Source organism: Drosophila navojoa, chromosome 4, assembly GCF_054131105.1.
Source record: "Drosophila navojoa isolate 15081-1374.11 chromosome 4, UAZ_NAV_1.0, whole genome shotgun sequence".
Taxonomy (NCBI): Eukaryota; Metazoa; Arthropoda; class Insecta; order Diptera; family Drosophilidae; genus Drosophila; species Drosophila navojoa.
Genome location: NC_142892.1, coordinates 25879756 through 25904113, shown reverse-complemented (window position 1 = coordinate 25904113; position 24358 = coordinate 25879756). Strand labels below are relative to the sequence as shown.

General features: G+C 32.8%; 3 protein-coding genes across 4 annotated transcripts; 2 read left to right on the top strand and 1 right to left on the bottom strand.

Moving 5' to 3' along the window:
* Positions 1-233: 233 nt before the first annotated feature.
* On the top strand, positions 234-1876 carry Lamtor1 (Late endosomal/lysosomal adaptor, MAPK and MTOR activator 1). The gene is made up of 5 exons (XM_030390445.2): positions 234-441; positions 497-660; positions 717-850; positions 1233-1303; positions 1598-1876. The coding sequence occupies exons 1-5, from the start codon at positions 361-363 to the stop codon at positions 1688-1690; spliced, it is 543 nt and encodes a 180-aa protein (XP_030246305.1). The 5' UTR covers positions 234-360; the 3' UTR covers positions 1691-1876.
* A 1107-nt stretch (positions 1877-2983) lies between these two features.
* On the top strand, positions 2984-14886 carry LOC108657935 (dynein regulatory complex subunit 11-like). Its single transcript, XM_089260471.1, has 8 exons — positions 2984-3760; positions 8700-9030; positions 9103-9392; positions 9523-9679; positions 9868-10131; positions 12945-13102; positions 13162-13745; positions 14690-14886. Exons 1-8 carry the CDS (start codon positions 3025-3027, stop codon positions 14789-14791), a joined length of 2622 nt encoding a protein of 873 aa, XP_089116597.1. The 5' UTR covers positions 2984-3024; the 3' UTR covers positions 14792-14886.
* A 4073-nt stretch (positions 14887-18959) lies between these two features.
* LOC108650339 (limbic system-associated membrane protein) lies at positions 18960-23808 on the bottom strand. 2 transcript variants are annotated; one of them, XM_018099454.2, is made up of 8 exons: positions 23608-23808; positions 21369-21447; positions 20551-20889; positions 20229-20498; positions 19880-19977; positions 19513-19815; positions 19272-19442; positions 18960-19150 (listed from the first exon to the last, which is right to left on the bottom strand). In XM_018099454.2, exons 1-8 carry the CDS (start codon positions 23608-23610, stop codon positions 18986-18988), a joined length of 1428 nt encoding a protein of 475 aa, XP_017954943.2. In that variant the 5' UTR covers positions 23611-23808; the 3' UTR covers positions 18960-18985. The 2 variants fall into 2 exon arrangements, with proteins under 2 accessions (XP_017954943.2, XP_089116622.1); XM_089260496.1 differs by lacking the exon at positions 23608-23808 and having other exon boundaries at positions 20551-20877.
* Positions 23809-24358: the final 550 nt, after the last annotated feature.

Sequence of the window (24358 nt, the reverse complement as noted above, 5' to 3'; positions counted from 1 at the left end):
TCCGATGGGTATTATTATTATTATATTACTATGGGTAAGAGTATTATTGCTTATGTTTGCCATTAATTTAATATATATCGATATTTGACTTTAATATATCGCACAGGAACTAACAAGTCATGATATCGCCAAGAATTAATTTAAAAAAAAAAAAAAACATTTTTGCTACGTAAGATGATTATAATATAGCATTCATTCCCAAATTAATAAATCAAAGTTAATCATCGCTTGAAAACCTAGAGCCTCAGCATATTTATCGTAAGTTAAAAATCATGTTTTTGCTTTAGAATTCGGGAATGCCGTGGATGTGGATGCTTTTTCCATCACTAAATAAATATTATTAACACTAACAGTGTAGTGATGGACTATCTTCGTTCTATATGGGAATGCTTAGCATCCATTTGTAATTGTTGGCATTGTACCGACGAGCTAGGCAGCCAAGTATGTTCATGAAAATGTGTTCTATTATTATTATAATTAAAAACATTTTCGATAGGGCATTGAACCCAGCGAGAGGACGCATCTGCTTGCAGATTCTGTTAATCAAAGTCCAGCTTTGCGGCGAAGTAACTCAGCTGATTTAAGCAATGATTATTCTCAATCACTACCAAAGAAAGATGACCAAAATGCGTTATCAAGATTGGTGCAAAATACAGCAATGTACGTAGAAGGAAATCAGCTATATATTTGATTACTTTTCCTGTTTTGTACTTTAGCAACATGATAAATGTGGGAGCCCTGGATTCTCACACCTTGGAGCATCAAGAGTATACAGATAGAATTAAATTATATTCACAGCGTCTTCAACAACAATGGAACAATATTCAACACCCTGGCTTTGTACAAAAAGGTTTGATATCGCAATATTTTATATGTAGATGATAGGATTGTAGAAGATAATTTAAATTGTATATAAACATGTATGTATATTGAGTTATTAATTTTAAATAATGACCTTGGATTTGTAGGTGGGTCAGCGTTATCATCTAATTTTTCTTACATTATATTAACTGATTATGCTAATGTTATCTTGGAAATCCACAAATCTGATGCTCGAAACAACCCCATATTTCAGCTAGTCATTGTAATTCTAATTGTAGTAGCAATTCAAAATTTCGAAACGTTTCGAAAATATACATATACTAATTTGTCTTGAATCTCTGTTGTCTGTGTCTGGAACAGAGATATAATAAATAAATCGATAAAATATTTCCTCCCTATTTTTTTCTTAGGCCTATTAAAGGACGTACCCAACCATCAATCTTATTTATCAAAAGGTATACCTTCAGATGATACTGCTCAGGTTAGTGAATTATCTTTTTATTCTCTCAAGTTGAAAAATAAGCATTAAGAATACTCAATACGGAAGTTCCCCACGAGGTGACATCCTGATCCCTGCGCAGAGCTGCTTATCTAATTATTGTTTAAATTTTAAATCACTACACTTTTGTAGAACAGAATGCAAAAACTTAAAAAAAGGCAAGCTTGGTTCATTTGGATCATTTACCATTTATATGTTAATTTTTTGTTTATTTATTTAGGATAATAATACTGACTTTTTAAATTAATAACACTAATTTGTTTACAATGGTTTCAGATGCGAGTATTTGTACAAAAATCCATCGCCGGTGTATTGAGTATACAAGTCGATCATAGAGAAGCGGTTGTTGTTCCGTTTGAAATCCCCTAAAAATAAATAATATCATTTTGTGTGGTGATAAAATGTATTGTCATGTTTAACATTTAAAAATAACTAGATTCAACTGATAATGTTGTCGATTATATTACAATATTTTTGGATATGATGCAATTTTGAAACCACGGGCTCATGCTGAATATCTTAATAAAATAATAAATATTGTATGATATAAAATAATATTTTGTGTTTTCACTAAAGAAACCCAACTCGAATCACAAATGCAAATATGCGAAAGTGTGTATTATATTTGAATGCATTTGAATTTTCGAATTGCAGTCCTGTGATTGTCCATCTTGCCACCTATGAATACGCGTAATTATAGTCTTATATCAATAATCATAAAGACATATAATCTCGTCTGCAGAATATATACATACATATTTAAAAAAAAAAAAGCTCCAGTCGAGACTGTTCGACTACGAGATCCCCTGAACCCTGAATAATTCGCAACACACACACACGCAAACACACTCGCAGCGCTGCAGTGTTGGCAATATTATAAGTATTTATTTGTTGAATAATTTAATTTGTAGACGTACAATCCTAATGAAACTTTAAGAACATTATCATAATGTTCAAATGTATGTATATTCCAAAGCACAAGTCTCTAATACTTGAATTACGTTTTACGTTTGCAAATTGGCAGCGACGGGGGCGCGGTATCCAAAATCTGTAGATTAAAAAATCTTCGTATTTATTAAATGTAAATACGCAATAAATTTGTATAATAGTATTTAAATTAGGATGAAAAAAATGAAATCAATCAATCAAAATTTCAGCTCTCTGACTCCTATATCTTCTGAGATAGGCTTGGTCATGCGGACGGACGGACAGGACTATATCGACTCAGCTCGTCGCCCAGATCAAGAATGTACATACTTTATGGGGTCTGTGATGATTCCTTCCTTCCTCTACGCACTTCACAAAACTATTATACCCTGCAACCCATTTTCAATGGATTCAGGGTGTTAAAAAAAAAAAAAAAAAAACCTATTCATTCAATAATGGCTACATTAGCAAAAGAACTTTAATTATTTGATACAACTTTTAGCTGATATACAAATGGCAAACAAAATCCAAATTGTATAAAATACACCAGAATCTAAACTCAAAATTTTAAAGGTTTGACAGTACGTAATACCCGACACTCTTGATTCATGAAATATGCCATATCCGCCTACTTTATATGAATTCAAGACATACAGGCATTTAGGGATTCATGTGTCAATTCAATTGCCTATAGAATACATATTAGTTCAAACAAAATTTGATCGAATATAAATTTTAAATTTAATAGTAATTTGTGAAATAGATACAATTTGAAGATGTCCTTTAATTTGAACCATAAGTACTGGATTTCTACTTCGAAAGAAATCAGTCAATTGATAAAAAAGCAAAACCGATTGAAAAAAATTGACCCACCAGAGGAAAAATCAGTGTCATTTAAAATATTCTCCGAGCTATATATCCTATATGTTGAGCTTGTCAATAAATTAACTTTTATTTACTATAATACTTTTCAAGTGCAAAAAAGGAAGGTGGTTCGAACGCTCGTTGAAAATGCTACTCAGCAGCTTATGATGCTTAAAGAAGAGCTGAAAGAAATGGAATTAAGCGAATATACTTATATGGACAAAGCGCTAATTGTAAGAAAGTTGACTCCATCGGATTTGATGATTTGGAGATCTCCGCAATTTCTGTATCGTCGTCCACTAGATGTTGCAAATATTTTGGTAGATAATAAGCTCTATATGAATGATCAAGAGAAAGAGCAAAGCGAGGCAAAGGACTGGACTAAAATAAGCGATGCAGTGGCGCTTATACAAGCCCATGAACGGGCTCGAAGTGCTCGTGTCTACAAGGCAAATATCAATTATGATAAAAAGAAATTCTTAGAGGTCAAACAAAGGAAAAAAGTTAATTACAGATTTACCTTCAAGCCAAATCAAGCAATGAGTATTCCTGTTAAAAGAACTATATTCACGGCGGACTTTATTAAGACTGACGAATCCTGTAAAGAATTACGTAATAAAATCGATCACGTAGGAGGTTGTATGTCAGGTAATCCTCTTATGTTTAATCAATATCTGCGCGTTTCCTTCTGCTTGCTATATTGTAAGCAAAATATTACATTTAATTTTTCATTTAATAACTTAATCTTGCCTTCGAAATTGCCGCAATTAGTATGAATATAATGAATATTGGATGGAATAGCCAAAACTGGTTCAGACTATGCAAAAGTCCTAGCCCGTAAGAGATCTAAGTAAAAATAAACTCTTGTCTATGCTCTATAATAATTATAAATATTAATGTACATACACATATTTATGTATAGGCATACATAATACATACATAGTAATATGCTTGATAAGACTTCATGTAATGCTAAATTAAATTAAGTCTTATCAAGCATATTACTAAAGGACTGAATGACTTCATCAAAACACATACATACATACATACATATGTACATATTATGTACGTGCATGTACTTTTAGATAGAATTCACTGAATGACCGAGTGAGAAGCATACTTGAGCGTCATCAATTACTCCCTTTGAAAAATCGTTGTGTTTTCATGACTATGTGTGGGAAGTGTATGAAAACGTTGATGCTCATTAAAAATATCTATATACATACATATGTATAATGTAGGTACATATGTATGTTTAAGCGACGACCATTCACGCAGCTTTACAGTCCCTTGCTACATGTACATATGAACAATTTACAACCTGTGTGCTGAATTTTCTGCCTCCAAGACAATACATACAAATTAATAAGATAATTTAACTAAGCGTGTTTATTGGCATATGTACACATATGTAGTGCTGCAAATCCGTCGATGGAAATATCGATAGTATCGATGGACTTTCTTTTGTTAGATAGATCGATAGAATTTCCACACAACTTCGTATTTGCTCGGCTCCTCACTTTTAGGTTCAGGCTACTAAAATATTCGAGAGCACAATCATTCTGCTTCATGCGCTCGACCGAGATGGTCGATGGTTGAGCAAAAGGTGTCTCTGTGCTCAATGTTTCCCTTGCTCTCTCTCTCTCTCTGTGCTCTTTGCTCTCTCAAATGTGTATATGTGTGTATGCATGTGAGCACAAGCAGCAGCTCTGAGCCAGTGCTGCCATCATTTCGTTGCATGAAAACGCTAAATCAGCCTTTGAAAAAAGCTAGAAATATTTCTTCGTAGCTAAAAAAAACCGTTAGAATATATATATATGTATATATTTTTTTTTTTTTGGTTTATTTCAATATTTTATAAGATTTCATCTTTATCCTCTTCGTTTATGTAGGTTACATTGGTCCCTATCTTTCTCAAGCATGCTGCTGGTAATTTGTAATCGTGGCAGCAATCCTAAATGGTCCACAGCTTTGATTGCACAATGTGTTGCAATATACAAACACAGTCCCGCTTCTTGATCGCAAGTTTTCAATGAAATTGAAGAAACAAATGGTAGTTTGTTAGGCTGTGCGAAAGCCGCTGAAGTTGACTTGTGGTTAGAAGTTTTGGCATGTGCGTGCTAGTCTGAAAGCTTAGCATTTATGCTGCATTTGGAGTATTTGCAATAACATATGCCCTCATCAGCTGTATCTAAAGTCAACCAATCTTTAAATGCAGGATCTTGCATCCATATCATACGCGGTTTTTGCTTATAAATTTTTGGCATCATTAACAATTTGTCGCTCGCGCTTTAAAACTTGTGAAATTCCCTCTTAGCGATGGCATAAAACACGCGTCGGTAGACTTCACATCATCGATAAGATTGAATGCTCATTTGGCTTATCGATGTGTTTTGCCATTCAAACGAAAAAATACTATTCGTATGAAAATGTGGCATCATTGAGCTTAAAAATACACTAGTTACCAGATGTTTTAAAGACATAAAGTAAGGCAAGTTTTTCTTGAAAAATAGCTATAATTCCCGCTAGCCGCTAGTTCACAATTTATCCCGCTTTTCCCTGTTGCAACCCACTAGATTCTAATTGAAATTTCTTCGCAGCAAGAACCCATGCCTTCCCTTCTGTGTGAAGAGTATACCGAACTTAAACCGTTTGCCAAGCTCGTACAAAATCTGTATATGTATGTGTTTTCGATATTATTTGGGGAAAGGGTATGAAAGCGTTGGTGCTCATGATGAAAATGCTTTCACGACGAATGTGCACGCACACAGTCTCCCTTGCTACATGTATTATGAGCATTTGTATGCCTGTGTGCGTAGCTCTTGCTGCTTGTAGCAATTTTAGGTCCCAGCATTTGCATTTGGTTGAACTTGAGAAGTGCCTCACACTTATATGCACATACATATATATGTATGTATGATTGTGTGTACGAAGGGGACGCGATGCCCACAATTGTGGGATATCACTTGTAGAAGCATTTGTGCATGTGTGTAAGCATGGGACGTGAACATTGGCTGCCTACCTCAACTTAGAATTGTCTGAACGATTTTGGGTTCGAATTGCAGAGGTGCGCTTATATTTAAGTAGCTGATTAAGTAAAGTGACAAGTGCACTTGCCAATACTTTTTATAGGTTTTTTTATTTGCTTGCTCCTGCTGCTTGTGCTCACATGCATACACACATATACACATTTGAGAGAGCAAAGAGCATCGAGAGAGAGAGAGCAAGGGAAACATTGAGCGTAGAGGGATCTTTTGTTCAACCATCGACCATCACGGTCGAGCGCATGAAGCGAAATGATTGTGATCTCATATATTTTTGTAGTCCGACCCCTAAAAGTGATGAGCCGAGCAAATACGAAGTTGACTGGGAGATTACTCTCGAATATAGGTGTGCAAAACACTTTACACTACGTGTCCGGTCTATGTGCTCTCTGGTTAGTGGTATAAATGTTTATAAGGTTGATTCTTTTTTCTATGAATTTTTAACTATTTTCGATGGAACCATCGATATTATCGATATTTTAATCCATCGGACTCAAACAAAATCGATGGACGGTCAATCGATGGTCTTGCAGCACTAGTCTGTATATGTCTCTCCGTCTGACAGTGGTGCCAAATCAGCTTTTTTCCCGTCAAATCTGGCCGTTTTGAGAAGCCGATTGCAGGAAAAATTACAAAACAGCGGGCAGCGGGAATTCTGGACTTCTGAACTGGTATAATGGTTTTGTTGAAATGTATGTAACGGGCAGAAGGCGGCGTGGCAGACCCGACAAAGTATATATGTTCAGGGCGACGAACTGAGTCGATTTGGTCCTGTCCGTCTGTCTGCCCATCCGTCTGTCGGTATGTATGAACGCGTCGATCTCAGAAGATATAAGAGCTGGAGAATTCAAATTTTTTCAAAATATCCGTATATATAGCGCGCATATCGAGTTTATCACTAAATAACGATAACCTTATCGATGTTTTTATCGATAAAAACCTTATCAAAAAATAGTTATAAAATTATATCTCCCAAATCTTTAAAACTAGAGTCTCCAAATTTAAAATGTATATTAAGACGGATTTCATACAATTTTGATTTTTGTTAAAATTTACCCCCCACCTCTATATCAACCTCCTCGCCATAATATTTTTATAAGGCGAATTTCATATACTACAGACTTGTGCTTAACATTTAAACAATATGATTACGTTCTGAAAGTTTCATTAGGATTGTACGTCTAGAAATAAAATTATTCAACAAATAAATTCTCTAAATATTGCCAACACTGAAGCGCAGCCTTAACGCAGTCGCCTGTGTATGTGTGTGTGTGTGCGAATTATTATTAAAATATCAGTTGCTTAAAGAGTTCAGGGGATCTCGTAGTCAAGAAGTCTCGACTAACGCTTTCTTACTTGTTTAAAGAATAATTTGCTTAATTTGCGCTTTTTTATTTACTGAGCAAGTTTACGTATTTTGCAGGGATAAATTATATGTAGAAGGAAGTTTTGTTCATTGTAGTTGAATTAAAACCAAATATGTAGCTCAGTAGTTCAATTTTCAATGAACGAACAAAGCGGTAATAAAATGGAACTAACTAAACTATAATATTATTTATATTTAATTCAAAATAACTTCGATGTAACAAAAATAGTGTCGTTCGTCAAAGAACATTGAAAGTATTGAACAACAATATTAGAATATTCACCCAACTCAGTGGGAAACTACTCAAGACCATATAAAGTCTTTGGTTTAGAAGCGTGTTTCTAAGGATTCGGGAGGAAATAAGAAATTTAGGAACTTGGCCACTTTTTCATTGCTTTCTTTGCCAATGCGCAAGTGGGAAGAATTTTTAGTCAGATCAATACTGTGATGCTTAACTCAATTTCAAGCGTCAGGTAAAGAATATATAATATAAACATACTGACAGACGGACAGGGCAGCTCAGCTCGTCGCCCTGATCAAGAATAGATATACTTAATAGGGTCTGCCACGCCTCCCTCTACCTGATACATACATATTAACAAAACCATTATACCCTGATTTTCCATTTTCAATGGGTTCAAAGTATAACATTAAGAGACTGCTCGACTAGCAGATAACCTGAACCATGCACATGCATTCACACGCACTCTTAAGCCCATGCTCTGCTAACTGCGCAGTAAGCAGCGACTGCGCTGCAGTGTGGGCAATATTATAAGAATTTATATTTTGATAGGAGGGTGATATAGGAGTGGGGAGTAAATTACAACTAGAATTTATATTAAATACATATAAGTCTGAAAGTTTCATTAAGATTGTACGTCTAGAAATTAAATTATTCAACAAATAAATTCGTATAATATTGCCCGCACTGCAGCGCAGCCCAAGCGCAGTCGCTGGTCGCTGGCTTATGCGTGAGTATGGATGTATGTGTGCCTAAAAGAAGTGCAGAGTGATTAGAATATCAAATTTGAAGGTTATCTCCTAGTCGAGCAGTCTAGAGTTTTCTTACTTGTGAAACATTTGTATTTATGTATGTACTAGAGTGCTGCATAAATTCCAAAAAATGATATACGTATGTTTTTCCTGTAAATAATAAGACGATAACTTACAATTTTAGATGATAATATTGAAGATTTAAAAGAAATACGCAATCGCGCAGCGAGTCTTATTCAAACTTGGTGGAGAGCGTATAAAACAAAAAAAATTTATAAAATCAAAAAACAATTTAAAAGAGAATTGTTGGGCATTCGAAAATTACGTCAACTAAAAAGACCAAACCAGTTTTCGAATTCTGTTCTCGAGATGTATAGAAATGAGCAGAAGAGAAGAAAACTTGATGAGGAATTTGAACAACTTATTATGGATGAACGAACCCGCTTGCTTCAATTGCGAAGTCCCTGGATAATGGAAGATATTTCTGATCATATTCGCGGTTGGTTTGCAGAATTGTAAGTACTTTTTGATATTCAACAAGCTAACATCTAAATTAATAAAATAAACTATACATTTTTTAATTACAGCTATGCAGCAACTGGGAATTTCCACCCATATCCTGATCCTGTTAAGAATGGAACTGTGTTGGTTGTTATTGACGAAACAATGGACGTAGGAGCATTTCAGGAGAGTCTAACTAAGAAACCTTTGACAAGTGAGGAAAAGAAAAAAATAAAAGATAAGAAAAAAGCGGAGAAGAGGAAAATGAAAGAAAAACTTAAGAACCAAAAAATGAAGGATGCGAAGCGAAGAAAAAAATTAAAAGATGCCGGAATAATTGATGTTGCCTATTCAATAGCATCAAGCAAGCCAATAGGTATATCAACTAGGACTAAGTTAATGAAAATGTCAGATTTATGAGATATCATATTATTTGCATAATTTCTAATTTACTCACTCGGGATTATTAAATCTAAAATATCTTTAAATCTATCGAATTTTAACAGTTAATATTGAAGACACAATGAAGCAATTTTCAATCGATTGGCGAAATGTTGATGAATATCTAAATAAAAATCATGGTCCAATTAAAGCGTGGGTGACTGAACAAGAATTAGATGTAATACATCACGAACTGCGGGAATTGGTGGACGAGTATATGCGGTAAATATTAACAATATTTTCCCAGTTTTATAAAATTCATTTACCATCACTTCATTTGAAATTTACGTTAAAGAACCTAAAAATTGTAATTGTAAAAATTAAGATATAAAATTAATTTAGTTAAGTAACACCAAATTAAATATATATAAACTTTGTTGTTTATAATATATGTTTTATAATTATTTCAGCGTTGAATATGAACTGTTAAAAACTGCTTTAGCGGCAGATCAAGATGAACCCTATAAACCTGGGAAGGTAAAAAACAAGAAGAAGAAGAAGGGCAGAAAGAAGAAAAAAGTTATAGATCCGACAGGAGACAGAACTCTCAGTTCATTGTATCATGAACTAAAAGATGCATCTGTAATTGAAGAAGTTTCTCATAGAGATTTCAATGAATTCATTGCTGACTTTAATTTTGTTGCTGATGATACTAGAGATGAAGACTATTTAACGTAAGAATTTATTCCAATGGAAATCATAGATAATATAGTCCTAATTATACCCTGAGTCCATTGAAAATTGAAAATCAGGGTATAATGGTTTTGTGAAAATATTTAATGGGCATAAGGAGTCATCGCAGACCCCATAAAGTATATATATTCCTGATCAGGACGACGAGCTGAGTCGATATAGCCCTGCCCGTCTGTCCTTCCGTCCGTCTGTATGAGTGCGCCGATCTCAGAAGATACAAAGGCTAGAGAGCTGAAATTTAGCATGTATACTCGTGTATACCATACGCAGTACAAGTTTTTCTTATTTCTTCTATAAATCATCCGATAACTTTTATTATCGAGAGTAATCGAAAAATTGATTTTGTTTTTTTCAGCCTCATTTTAATACTATTAGATTTCAGATTTACTGTGGATTTAAATATGATAAATATGCATGTGTGTATCAAAGAAGTGCAAAATGATTAAAATATAAGATTGGATGGTTCAGGGTTTCTCCTAGTCGAGCAGTCTCGACTAGAGCACTCTTACTTGTTTATACCCTGAACCCATTGAAAATGGGAAATCATAAATGTTTTGTTAATATATAATGGTTTTGTTAAATATATGTAACAGGCAGAAGGAGGCGTGGCAGACCCCACAAAGTATATATATTCTTGATCAGAACGACGAGTCAAGTAGTATGTATGGACGCCATGATCTCAGGTGTGCGAGCTAGAGGCTTCAACTTTTATACTCATTCACGAAAGTGAAATGAGTATATTGGTTTTGTGCAATGTCCGTCTTGCTGTCCGTCCGTGTGTCCGACGGTCCGTCTGTCGATATGAACGCAGTTCACTTCGGAGCTATCGAAGCTATAGACTTGAAATTTTGAAAACTTACTCTTGTATATCTCCGATCTATAAAGTGGCAAATCAGATAAAACTGTACCTCTTATAGAGCTTTTAAGCTAGAACGTTAAAATTTTGCACGTGAGTTTTTTTTTCATTTTTGGAGCGGAACCGTCCATGAGCTGGCCAAAAATGAAGTGTCTACGCTTAGTAGGGTCGTGGCAAATCGAGAAAAACTGAACTTTCTACAGTATTAGAGCAAAACTTGGCTACTAAATTGCTTAGGGGTGTGAATGAGTATTCCGCAGTCGGTATGCAACGTTGTTACTTGTTTTTTGAATATCCGCATATACAGTGCGGATGTCGTGTCTATAAAGTCGATAACTCATGCCGTCCGTATGAACGTCGAGATCTTAGAGGATATGAGAGCGAGAGCTGAAATTTTGCTTGTATACTCGTGTATACTATAAGCAGTAAAAGTTATCTTTTTTCAATAACTCATCCGATACTTGTTTTATCGAGAATTGGCGATAAATTGATTTTGTGTTTAGCCACTAACCAGAGAACACATAGACCAAGAGACTTCAGAATTACTATGTACATATATACATTTGTTGAAACATTTTGTATTTCACAGATTTTGGATGCGACGCCTCCTTCGCCTCCAATATATATACATTTAAACATTGTGGTCAAGTTCTCAAAGTTGCATAAAGACACCTGGAACTGTCTTGTGGGGGGCACAAGAGAAATTATTCAACAAGTAAATTCTCAAAATATTGCTACAGCACAGCGCAGTTAGTATTCAAACGTACCAATCTTACTTCAATTATTGATTGTTTTTATACCCTGTTTGTTTTGTTTTAATGGTTTTGTTAAAAGTATGTAACAGGCAGAAGGAGGCGTGGCAGACCCCACAAAGTATATATATTCTTGATCAGGGCGACGAGCTGAGTTGATTTAGCCCTGTCCGTCTGTCTGTCCGTCCGTCCGTATGTATGAACGCGTCGATCTCAGAAGATATAAGAGCTACAGACCTGAAATTTTTTTCCCTGGGTCCGTGTGTATCACGCGCATATCGAGTTTATCACTAAAAATCAATAACAACTTCCGATATTTTATTATCGATTAAAAACCTTATCGAAAGCTAGTTTTTTAATTATATCTTCTACACCTTTAGAGCTAGAGCTTCCAAATTTTAAATGTAGACTTATGTGTGTTTTATATAATTTCGGTTTTTGGTAAAATTTACCCCCTACCCCTAAATTCGACCCCTGACCCCACCTTTGTAAAAGGCGTATTTCAAGTAGTAGCGACTTGTGCTTTGAAATGTACATTCATTTGAACATTATGAGTATGATCTTAAGATTGGACGTCTAGAAAATAAATTATTCAACAAATCAATTCGTTTAATATTGAACACACTGTAGCGCAGCCCAAGCGCAGTCGCTGCTTACTGCGCAGTCAGCAGAGCGCGTTTCAACACGTGCGTGTGTATGTATGTGTGCCTAAACGAAGTGTAGAGAGAGTATTATATCAGATTGGAGGGTTCAGGGTATCTCCTAGTCGAGCAGTCTCGACTAAAGTTTTCTTACTTGTTATTAGTTTGGTTGTTCTTGCATATTCTTAAAGTCACAGCAGCAGTTAGTTTGGCTTAGATTTGGTAGATGGCGCTGCAGCAGTGAGTCTATTTCGGTTTTGACATTGCAAATCAGAACAGAGGGGTGGCGCCATGGTAGAAGGCGCGGCGCTCGATCGCGAGGTCTCGGGTTCAAACCTAGGACGCATCGTAGTTTTTTTTAATTGTTTCCAAATTTTTATATATTTAATTAAATTAAATTAGTTTGGTTCAGGGTAGTATCTAGTCGAGCGCTCTCGACTAGAGCTTTCTTACTTGTTTGTTTATAGCCTTATTGGCTTCATTTTTGACTTTGCGTCTCCGTAGAATCGCTATTTCAAATTCGAGCTCATCTTATGTAATTCTAGAACTGTCGGCCCTGCAAAAGGAGACATTAAAATGGTTGTTCAGGAAAGTATGCTTGGAATGAGCGAATTTGATATTGCTAAGCCCAAGTCAATTTTGCTTGTTGGACCAGTCAACAGCGGCAAAAAACTGCTCTGCAATATAATTGCATCTGAGTTGGGTATGATCACTTGATTATAGACAATATTATCTTATTTAATGTATATAATATATATACAGATGCTGTTTTTATAAATCTCAGCCCGGAAAAGGTTTGCAATTTCTCTCAAGATATGGACATGTTTTTACATATTGTCATGAAAGTAGCCCGGGAATTTCAGCCAACAATATTATATATTGAAGAAGCTCATCGCGTATTTCATAAAAAGATTCCACCTGAGGAAAAAGATATATTGCCAACACTACTGGCTCCGTATATCCAGAAGAAAATCTTAAAGCCAATTAAAAAGTCAGATAAAATAGTACTTCTCGGTACAACAAGTTTACCTTGGATGGCTAAACCGCTCCTTAAGAGAAATTTCCAAAAAATCTTACTTATTCCGAAATGCGACTATGGTACATGCTTTTTACTTTGGCTAGATTTAATGACCGAAAATGCTCCAGAAGCTTTAGAGAATTACGCATATTCTGCCTTGGCAAAAATTATGAAAGCTTATAACTCTGGCGATTTAGCAAACAGCGTAGCTAATACATTGAGTGTGTCCCGGAAAATGCGTCTTAAGGCTGAAGCATTAGATCCAATGGAGTTCTTGGAATATTTCTTAACGGAAATGGATCCTCCACTTTTCCCACCAGAAGATAAGGTATGCAAAAAATTTTTTAAAAACAGTACCTATTTAAACATGATTAGCATAAAACTATTTAAATAAAAGGAAAGAAAACTTAAGTCAGAATTACATATACGATTCTTTGAACTAATTAAACCCCTTAACACAAAATTTTAAATGAATACAAGGTCTTAAAATAATAAAAATTATCTTCATAATTAACGATTAAAAAAATGTCCTGCTTGATATAGATATATGATATACGATTATGAAATTATTATGAAATAAAACTCCTTTGGATCCCGATCCACTGCAACATAAAAGGCAACGAACTTGCTGACCAAATCGCCAAATCCACAATTAATTCCCCACTCCATTACACTCCCAACTTCAACTCCACAGATGTAAATAAATTTCTAAAAAATAACTTAACTCATAAATAATATAGACCACAGCAACACATGGTACCAACAATTAAACAGCAACCTTTCACACACAGAACACTACCTAAAAAATTTAAACCAAAAAGATATAACACAAAAATTCTAAGGCGCAGATTAGGACACACAATATTCACCCAACAACACTACATCAACCCTGACGATATAACACTTTGTCCAAACTGCAATTCAACATCCGACCTAAACATAGAACACATACTAAAAAAATGCACTGCAACATCCCATGTAAGAAAAGAAATCTTCAAAAACGTATGCCCCTTAAAAATGTTATCAAACCCAAAATCAACCAACATTCCCCAAATAATAAAATACCTAAAGAAATCAAACCTCTACCACATCCTAAAAACCTCTAAAACCCATTATAACATTTTTTAACATAAGTAAAATATGTAAATATGTTAAAAAATGTTAAAATATTCTTAATCTTTAAAAATTAAGTTAGTTTTAATTTTAATTAACTCTAACTCTAAGATAAATAAATAAATAAATGATTGTTTTTTAATTTATGCTTTTTTTTAGCTAATGGACAAATTCAACAAATGGTTTGGTGCCTCTAACAAATTTGAAAAGATGAGAAACGCTGCCATGGCTGCCAAAATGGCTAAACAAAAAAAGAAATAGTCGATTATTAAATTATGGCATTATTATAAATCAGTGTGTGCAAAGACTCCCCTTTAATAATATCGTAAATAAATCATATATTCTTGTATTGTGTAGATTATGTTGTTAAATTTTTTATAAGGCTATACATAATTTAGTGTTATTATCCCGTTCTCATACACAAGACAAATTTTCGTATATTAAGCATACTGCAGCTCAAATGCAGAATAGAATATTATAGTTTCTTGTTAAAATGATATGACTTTTATTTATCAAACATTTACATCGATATTATTCTAGCAGTTGATTTTTTTCCTTTTGAATATGTTTTTGGCTATTTATTAGCTAGGGTTAGTAAATTTTGTTTGTTTTATGTGTCTTAATTAGTTATTTATATAAACTAAAAATAAAATTTAATTACCTAAATACTAATAAGTTAGTGCTTAACATATTTTTGTATGTGTATTGATCGTTTGTCATATTCAATTACAGTTATTCGGTTAATTCTAATCAAACTAGTTTTATCAAAATTTTATAAACAGACGGACATTTAAAAGCTAGCAAGCTAATGGTTTACTTACATATATAATATATCCCATTACAATATTCAAATTTTATTTACTGCATAGCTTACACTAAGACTATAGTTAAACAGAAGTAACCAATACCATGGAAATTATCAAGATCGTATCTGTGGTTAGATTATCTGATAACATATGTTTCTTTTTTCTACACCAATGATCAATGCTTTAGGATTAAGCTTATATCTTTATTTACCCAACTATCTTAGAGATTATTAAAATGGTATTCAAATATGTTATTTAGAAAGATTTTACAAGTAGCGTTGCTTTTATACATATTGCCTCATAGGTTTCAAATTTTATCGTTCATTTATTAAATGTTTATCGTTCACTGAATTGTAGGTTAAAACAGGAATACTGTTTATGTTTATCTTACTTTATTTTCACATTTCCTTTACTTTTTCTTTTGTTTTGATGGTGTTTACCAAATATGTTTATATAATTTGAGCGTTAAAGAATGGAAAACAAAAATAATTGAACAGAATTTAAAAAATCAAATAGATTTAAGCAAAGTGGATTAACAAAAAGCCCAGAAAGTATTATCCAAATCCTACAAAAGCATGTTTAAATACATACATATGCTCTTAGATTATTTTAAACAAAACTTTAATTTCTGCCGCTTTATAAAAAGAAAGATACAATATTAAAATAATTACCAAACATCCATAAACTCTAAATTAACCTCACCTGATTCTATACGATATATATGTACATATATATCAGCCCAAAAGCTATGTACGTATAAAGATGTTTATTTTCTTTTTGTTTTAGCCAAAAACATTTCTTTTTTATATAATTTTTTTTGCGTGTCGCTAAATAATACCTACTGTATTCCTGATATTTATTTTTTGTAAAAATATTATTAATGAAAAGCCTAATTATAAAACGTTCTTGAAAATTTTAAGCTAATTTAAAAATTTAACTCCGCTCCAATTTCTTAATGGGATACATTTTGTTTGCATAGATCAATTATCTACATAAGGCAGCTAGAAAACGTCATAAGTTCTTAAAAATATTTGTATATGTATGTATATATACATTAGAGACATTGCACAAATGTTTATTACCTTCTTGTTCAGTTCATGGACCTCAGCTGATCTAACGATATTCAAACAAGGCTTAAAAACCAAATTAATATCCATTCTGTAGCTTTTGTGGTTAACACGGACCCACAGATACCAAGACGGACGGATGGACAGATGGATATAGCTAGATTGACTCAGCTAATAATCCTGATTAAAATACATACATTTATTAAATATTCTCCACAATATAATAATAACAAATCAGAACAAACATATACTATGAATATTATCATTATTATAATATAACCAATATTGGTACGGTGGATTTAGAAATTAAAAAAAAAAAAAAGAAAACTCTAGTCGAGACTGCTCGACTGATATCCCCTGAACCCTTCGAGCAACTGATATTTCAATATTTCACGCACACACGCATAGAAACAAACACAAGCACATACACACTCACGCACATATACAGGCGATTGCGCTTAGGTTGCTCTGCAGTGATGGCAATATATTGAGAACTTATTTGTTGAATAATTTAAGACGTACGATATTAAAGAAACTTTCCAGAAACTTTCAGGAACTTTCATATTGCTTAAATGGAATATACACTTCCGAAGCACAAGTCCTTAGTATTTGAAGTACGCCTTTTACAAATATGAGGGTAAGGGGTTGGATATAAGGGTGGGGGTAAAACAAAACCCGAAATTATATAAAATTCACATAAGTCTACATATAAAATTTGGAAGCTCTAGCTCTAAAAGTAAGAGCGATATAATTAAATAACTGTTTTTCGACAAGGATCTTAATCGATAATAAAATATTGGGAGTAGTTATCAATTTTAAGGGATTAGGAAAAAAATTTGAAATATCTAGCTCTTATATCTTCTGAGATCGACGCGTTCATACATACTGACGGACGGACAGACGGACAGGGTCAAATCGGTTCAGATCGTCGCCCTGATCAAGAAAATATATACTTTATGGGGTCTGCCACGCCTCCTTCTGCCTGTTACATACATTTCACCAAAACCATAATAGCCTGATTTTCCATTTTCAATGGGTTCAGGGTTCACAATATCAGTACACTCAATGCCAATGGTAAACTTCAGGGTATAAGTTCACATGTGTGAATGAGACAGCTTAAAATACTAATAAGACTAAAATATTTTTTATTTGAATTTTCTTGCTTATTATTAAATCTGAGCTGATTAAATGATTTGAATTTCTGATGCTTTGATTGAGATTTTCATTGTCGGAATGGATCATCTTAGGGGCGAGCGCTTATTTCTTGATATATTATTACATATTAAAAACAGTGAATACTGTAGTAAGTCCTATATTTTTTAATTAATGTCTTTCGGACTCATTAAGATCTATCCCATATATAATTTAACAATTAACTTTGCTAATTAAATTATTTAATTCTTATATTGTATTGGTTTTTATATATGATATCGTCAAGTATTTAATGATGATCTAACTGTACTAGAGCACCTTATAGCTTACATTTAAATTATATTATATATACAAGTATATTTTTAATTCCAATATACAAATAACATATTTTGGTGCTGACACATTTATGTAAGCCCAGTAGATGCATACAATACCTGAATATAAAATCATTTTAATAGTGGTTAAGGAATGATTTGTTTAATATACATGTCTCGAAATTGAATACTTTATAATGAAATAGACTCTTTAAATTATATGTATACATCTCGGACACCTACTTTTTTTTTTTTTTTTTTTTTTTTTTTTTTTTTTTTTTTTTTTTTTTTTTTTGTCGCAGTGTATTAGCGGAATGAATGAGTTCATGAATTTTTAATTCTTCTCAAGTTCAAAATATAAAATCTTCAAATTGGGAAATTATTAAATCGAGCAAATATACCATCCGCTATGTGAGACTATAAATGAATGTTTAATATTTGTGGATATACCACATAATAAAACTAAGCATTTCAAATTTTTTGTATATTATTCCGTATCCTCGTTATTTTAATCGACATACCTATATATATATACCAGTGGGATGAATATACTCGCTCACAAAGGGAAATTTTTACATTTTCTTTTACTTAAATATTTTACTGAACGAGTGAAAGCCATTTCGATAGAAGTTTTACTCAAGTTTACTGCATTTTTTTGGATGGTGAACGAATTTGACAAAGTCGATAGAGACCGACTTCAATATTCTTACATTTATCATTTATTATGGATTATATTATTGCATTTTTATTTAACGTATGTTATTCCATTCCGAAAATTCAATAACATTGTAATACTTATGCTTTCTTATTTGAAACATACTGGAAATATACATATATTAACAAAAAATATAATGATTAAATAATGTCAAGTATTAATAACAGAATAGGAATCTAAATATATATTTACATAAGCTCAAACTCAATTTTGTTTTCAATATATATTTGACTTGGTAAAAGATCTAAACTATAATATTTAATTTACTGCGAATTAAGTGTGTTTCTGTTCTCTTATCTCAACTTAAACTTTTAATATCTACTAAATATTATAAATATGTACATATTCTAAATACATAGTAAGGCACCTTTGAACTTAGATTTGCAAATTATTAAATATTTTTAAATAATAATCTTGGTCGACAAAATAAAAAAAACATATGGTAAAATTATAACATCCATTGCGATTGCTAATCGATTGCAACTTGAAATGCCCATTTTATATTCCATATCTATGTCCAGGAGAAGATCATGATTGCGTGTATAGAACTGATGAATATCACTGATCTAAAATATATAAATAATTAAACACTTTATTAATTTGAAAATACTTTAGCTATTTCTATAATTCGGTCCACTCATAATATATATTTTTATTTTTATTAAGAAATAAAACGTAAATCCAAACCTCATTCCATCCGTATTTGTTTTTAGCTTGCACTATAGCTTCATAGACAGCATTATGTTCCAGGTTCCGTATGACGTATGACATTAAATAATGTGTACCGTCTGTCCGAATCGGAATAGGTTTTATATGATATTCGTGCCATTTACCGGGATGCTGGTAGGTTTCGTTCATCTAAAAATTGTTTAAAAGTTTGATTAGAAACACATGTTTGTCAATAATTATTTTTTCTTTTATTACTTACCAGCAGCCGTCGGTATAATAACTTAATTTCTTCTAGAGGGGGTATCGACTCTATTGTCCAAGTTAAGTTGTAATGATCTAAAAAGCCACTCAAGGCTGGTGAAATAAAATCAGCTGGACCTGGTCTTCCAGAAACCTCAATGTATTTCTTTGTACGTCCCAGCGCATTGTCAGCAACACAACTATAGTTTCCAAAATCAGTTTGTTGGAAATTTCGAATAATAAGACTGTATCTATCATCATGAGGATACATAGAACGTCGATCAGTTGGATCTAGTAGGAATGAGTTCTGGTACCACAGCATCTATTGAATTAATTTCACATATATTTTTGGCCATCTCCTTTTATAATGTAGGCGCTTAACTTACTTCAGAATTTACATCCCCATGAACCACACATACTAGCTCTATATCATATCCTTCTGCAGCGTGAACCCAAGCTTTCTCTACAGTAATTTCAGGAGGAGCTTTAAGGAAAATAGTTCATAATATAATTAGTCAATGAAAGTAGTAATTGAAATCCTTCTTGTGATTTCTTCCTATCTTAGATATTCCTCAGCACACAGCGATTATTTTTAATTTAATATGGGTTTTCCTGACCTCGAGATGCCTCATAATCGATCTGTGCTGAACTTTACGTATTACATATTACATTGGTAAAATTAGAAGTTTTCAATACATAGTTGTATTTTTTAAAAAAGTACGTAAATCTACTTACATAATATTGTTAATTGTATATCCATTGAGACTCGTTCTTTAACACCATTATCGGCCGAACATTGATATGTCCCTGCGTGATGTCTATCGACATTTTCTAAAATCAATGTTGAACTGTCTGATAAATGGGTAGGCCCAGAGTAAACGTCTTTCTTAAACCAGTATATTGTTGGAACAGGATTTCCTGATGCCTTACACTCAAGTGTAACTGTGCTTCCCTTTCGCGCAGTTACTTGACCATTATGTGGAAGGGCCCTCAGCGTTGGCGGAACTGGAAAATAATTATATTAATAATCTATAGGAAAATGATACTTTGAAAATACCTAAGATTTCCACAGTGTGGACCTGATCTCGATTCTCCTGGTCTCCAAGCTGACATATATAGTCGCCGGCATCTTGAGTCTTAACTCCATTTATCTGAAGGTTGTAGTCTGCACCAATCTTAAATCTCTGATCTCTTGTAATTTTTAAATGACCAGCAGTGAGCACGGAAGACCCTTTTCTCCATAGTAATACGTATGAACCAAGATTTTGAACTTTACATGGTAATTCAATTGTTTCCCCTACTATTACTTTGTAAAGGTGGCCCCTAGACAAAAATTTTGGTGCTGTTGTAGGAGCTTCATTTTCTGGTAGTATGAATGATCCCTCTGAAATGGAAACTGAAAAAAGGAACATAAATTGGTTTACTGAAATCCTTTTCTTTAATTTTAAAAGCTAGGACTTTTTTTTATAGCTAGTTAAAAAAGAAATAGTAGTTAAATACCAGCTCAAAACTACAAAGATTCCGTCTGAACAAGAATTGCTAATATGTTAAGGGAGTTGTCATATTTTCTAAAATATTCAAAATAGTTTTAAATCCATTAATTTTATCTGAATTGACTGCAAAAGTTTGCCTGATTGACGTGAGAATTTTGTTCTTTGTTCTTGACACATCGCCTCACTCGATCGATCAGGGCTAAATACTTGGAATTGACATTTCAATTGAAATTTTAATTTTGTCGACATAGCCACAGATTTTAAAAATCCTCATATCATTTGAATAGATCATATTTTTCTGAGTGCAGTACATTTTAATTATTTTCGGTCCTTAATTATTATTAAACTTTTAACTTTCCTGACCCATTTGCAAATCACTTACCTGTAAATGCAATCGATATAGCCAAAAAATAAATTAAGAATTGCATTGTCGCTCTTTGATTGCAAAGGAGGTATGTTATCTGGAAGAAAAATATATAAAATATATTAATTATATTATGTTTTTTGTAAATATATATATGTACATATCTGGAAACCTATCAAGAAAATATGCTATCTAGCTTTAGTAGTAATATTAAATAGTCAGAAGACCAAAGTGTTCGGAAATTAATAGAAAAGAATCGGTAACTGGCCACTTATTATCTTTCGTGTTGTTTTTCTAGATGAAGATATTATGGCAGGATAATGGAAATGGCATGCTAGAAAGTACTCTTCGAGCGAATGTCAACTAGAATATCAGTTCACCGAAGGATTCAGAGGATCTTTCAGTCTCCGGTATAGATTTCTAATTTGTTTTTATACCCTGAAAATGGAATGGTTTTGTTAAAAGTATGTAACAGGCAGAAGGAGGCGTGGCAGACCCCACAAAGTGTATATATTCTTTATCAGGGCGACAAGTTGAATCGATTTGGCCCATCCGTCTGTCTGTCCGTCAGTCCACCCGTATGTATGAACGCGTCGATCTTAGAAGATATAAGAGATAGAGACTTCAAATTTTTTTTTAAATGTTCGAATATACAGCTCGCATATCGATAACAAACCTTTTCGAAGATCAGTTATAAAATTATATCTCACATCTTTAAAGGTAGAGTCTCCAAATTTAAAATGTGTTTTAAGATGCATTTAATACAATTTCAGTTTTTGTCAAAATTTACTCCCACCCTTATATCCACCCCCCCACCGTCATATTTGTAAAAGGCGTACTTTAAATACTGGAGACTTGTGCTACGGAATATACAATTTTCACTAAGATCGTACGTCTAGAAATTAAATTATTCAACAAATAAATTCTCAAAATATTGCCAACACTGCAGCGCTGCCCAAGCACAATCGCCTGTATATGTGTGTTTGTTTGTATGCGTGTGTGTGTCCAAATTATTATTGAAATATCAGTTGCTTGAAGGGTTCAGGAGATCTCGTATCGAGCAGTCTCGACTAGAGCTTCCTTACTTGTTTTTTTTTTTTAAGTTGTTTAATCATTTGTTTTGGAATACCCTTTTGAAAATAGGAAAATATGGCAAAACCGTTAAGATCGAATATATGCAGAGTAAAGAAATTGTATACAATATTGAATTTCAGCTGCTTAAGACTCACATTTTGGATGAAATGGACATTTATTATATACATTTATTATTCATATAATTATTTGAATCTTGAGCAAGTATACATATGATATATATATGTCCATGTCCATGTTTTGGCTTAAATTAACAAGCTCAAATGAATTGACGATTAAGGTTACGATTGTATGCATAATTTAAAGTTATTCTAATTGAGAGCGCTTACACGCATACATATGTATATGAATATGCAAGTACGTGTACATATCTACATATATGAAATAAACATTAGATATGTAATTTAAGCAGAGTATGAAATAGCTTTAAAGTTGTATTTAAAATTATCCACAAAATCATCTTTGAAGTATGTACAATGTGTAGTATGTGTAGATACATACATAAGTATGTATATTTCGTATACATACATACGTATCATAAGTATGTGCATATGCCTACATATGTATGTATCCAAGTTAAGAATTGAATACATACACATAACATATATATGTAAATATGTATGTATGCATTGTACTTACAAATATAAATACATGACTATAGATTCCGTAGAACGTAATTTATTCTTTTCGTATGTAAATATGTATTCATTTTAATATACATATGTACGTCTCTACAATTATAATGTATAACGAAGCTTGTTCAAAATTATTCAGACTTATTTTATAAAAACAATTACTTTTTTGCAGCTTAAGTTCTCTTTTCGCACGAAAACTAAATACATACATACATACATACATACAACATACAAATTTATCAAAGTAATATTTTTCCTTAGTTTTGCATACATACATACAGATACATAAAATTTCATACATATACATACATTTATTATAAAACAGACTAAATGCAATTTAAGCTTACATCAGTGTCAAACATTATACTAACTGATTGTGTATCTATGTATTTAAGTATGTATATACATATATGTATGTATAAATATGTACATACATAATTGCATAGCCTTTAAAAAATTATACATACATATAAACAACATACATACACATAAAAACTGATTAAACGTGTAACCGTTAGATTTTCACTTACCATATTGATATTTTAGCTACAAGCTGATTTTTATTCCATTCAATAACCTTCGTAGATTTTGTAAAACTTTTTAGGTATCCTTAATTAAGTAAACAACAATCTTTATCTGTTACAAAATAGACCAATGTGTCTGCCTGACAAGTATAATTGTATTTATCCTTAACATTTTCATTTCGCTCTGCGCACGCCCAACTTTTAGATGCTTTTACTCCAAAAGCTCCGAGAGAAATTTTGGCGAATGACTGTATGGCTAAAGTAAAATAAAAACTGTAAATTTTAAGAGAGAGTACACGACTCTAGAAATATCCTGTGTTTAATATAACTATATTATTAGACATAACTAATTTTAGGTAAAATATGAAATATGGCGATCTATCCCTAATACATTTGTATGCGTGTAAATATGTATTTACATATACTTACATATGTACATACATACGTATGTATGTGTGTCAACCCGTGCTTTCCCGAGTTTAAAGAACTATATTAGATTCTTGGAAAATTAATATTTATTCATTCACGTCGTTTTCAATGCTCAGCCACACTCGCTAACAAGAATAAAAGTAGAAGTAGAAAAGGAACAAAAGTAACAATAATAATAAAGCTCGCATACGAAAGCTCAGTCAGTGGCTTGCGCCGCGGAACTTTCTGTGTGTAGATCGCCTTCCACTACCCTCCAATATTTTTAAGCTTCATTTTCAACTCATTGTCTTGAGCACCGGTTCCACTTTCCGGTACTTGAGGCGTTTGC

Excerpts from the sequence above, each read along its gene's own strand:
- Lamtor1 (XM_030390445.2), top strand. The coding sequence starts at position 361 with ATGGACTATCTTCGTTCTATATGGGAATGCTTAGCATCCATTTGTAAT. Across the intron at positions 442-496 it reads CCGACGAGCTAGGCAGCCAA|GGCATTGAACCCAGCGAGAG; the intron begins GTATGTTCATGA and ends CATTTTCGATAG. Across the intron at positions 661-716 it reads TTGGTGCAAAATACAGCAAT|CAACATGATAAATGTGGGAG; the intron begins GTACGTAGAAGG and ends TTTGTACTTTAG.
- LOC108657935 (XM_089260471.1), top strand. The coding sequence starts at position 3,025 with ATGTCCTTTAATTTGAACCATAAGTACTGGATTTCTACTTCGAAAGAA. Across the intron at positions 9,680-9,867 it reads TTGGTGGACGAGTATATGCG|CGTTGAATATGAACTGTTAA; the intron begins GTAAATATTAAC and ends TAATTATTTCAG. Across the intron at positions 10,132-12,944 it reads AGAGATGAAGACTATTTAAC|AACTGTCGGCCCTGCAAAAG; the intron begins GTAAGAATTTAT and ends ATGTAATTCTAG.
- LOC108650339 (XM_018099454.2), bottom strand. Across the intron at positions 19,816-19,879 it reads ATGGGGATGTAAATTCTGAA|ATGCTGTGGTACCAGAACTC; the intron begins GTAAGTTAAGCG and ends TTAATTCAATAG. Across the intron at positions 19,151-19,271 it reads ACAAATACGGATGGAATGAG|ATCAGTGATATTCATCAGTT; the intron begins GTTTGGATTTAC and ends TATATATTTTAG.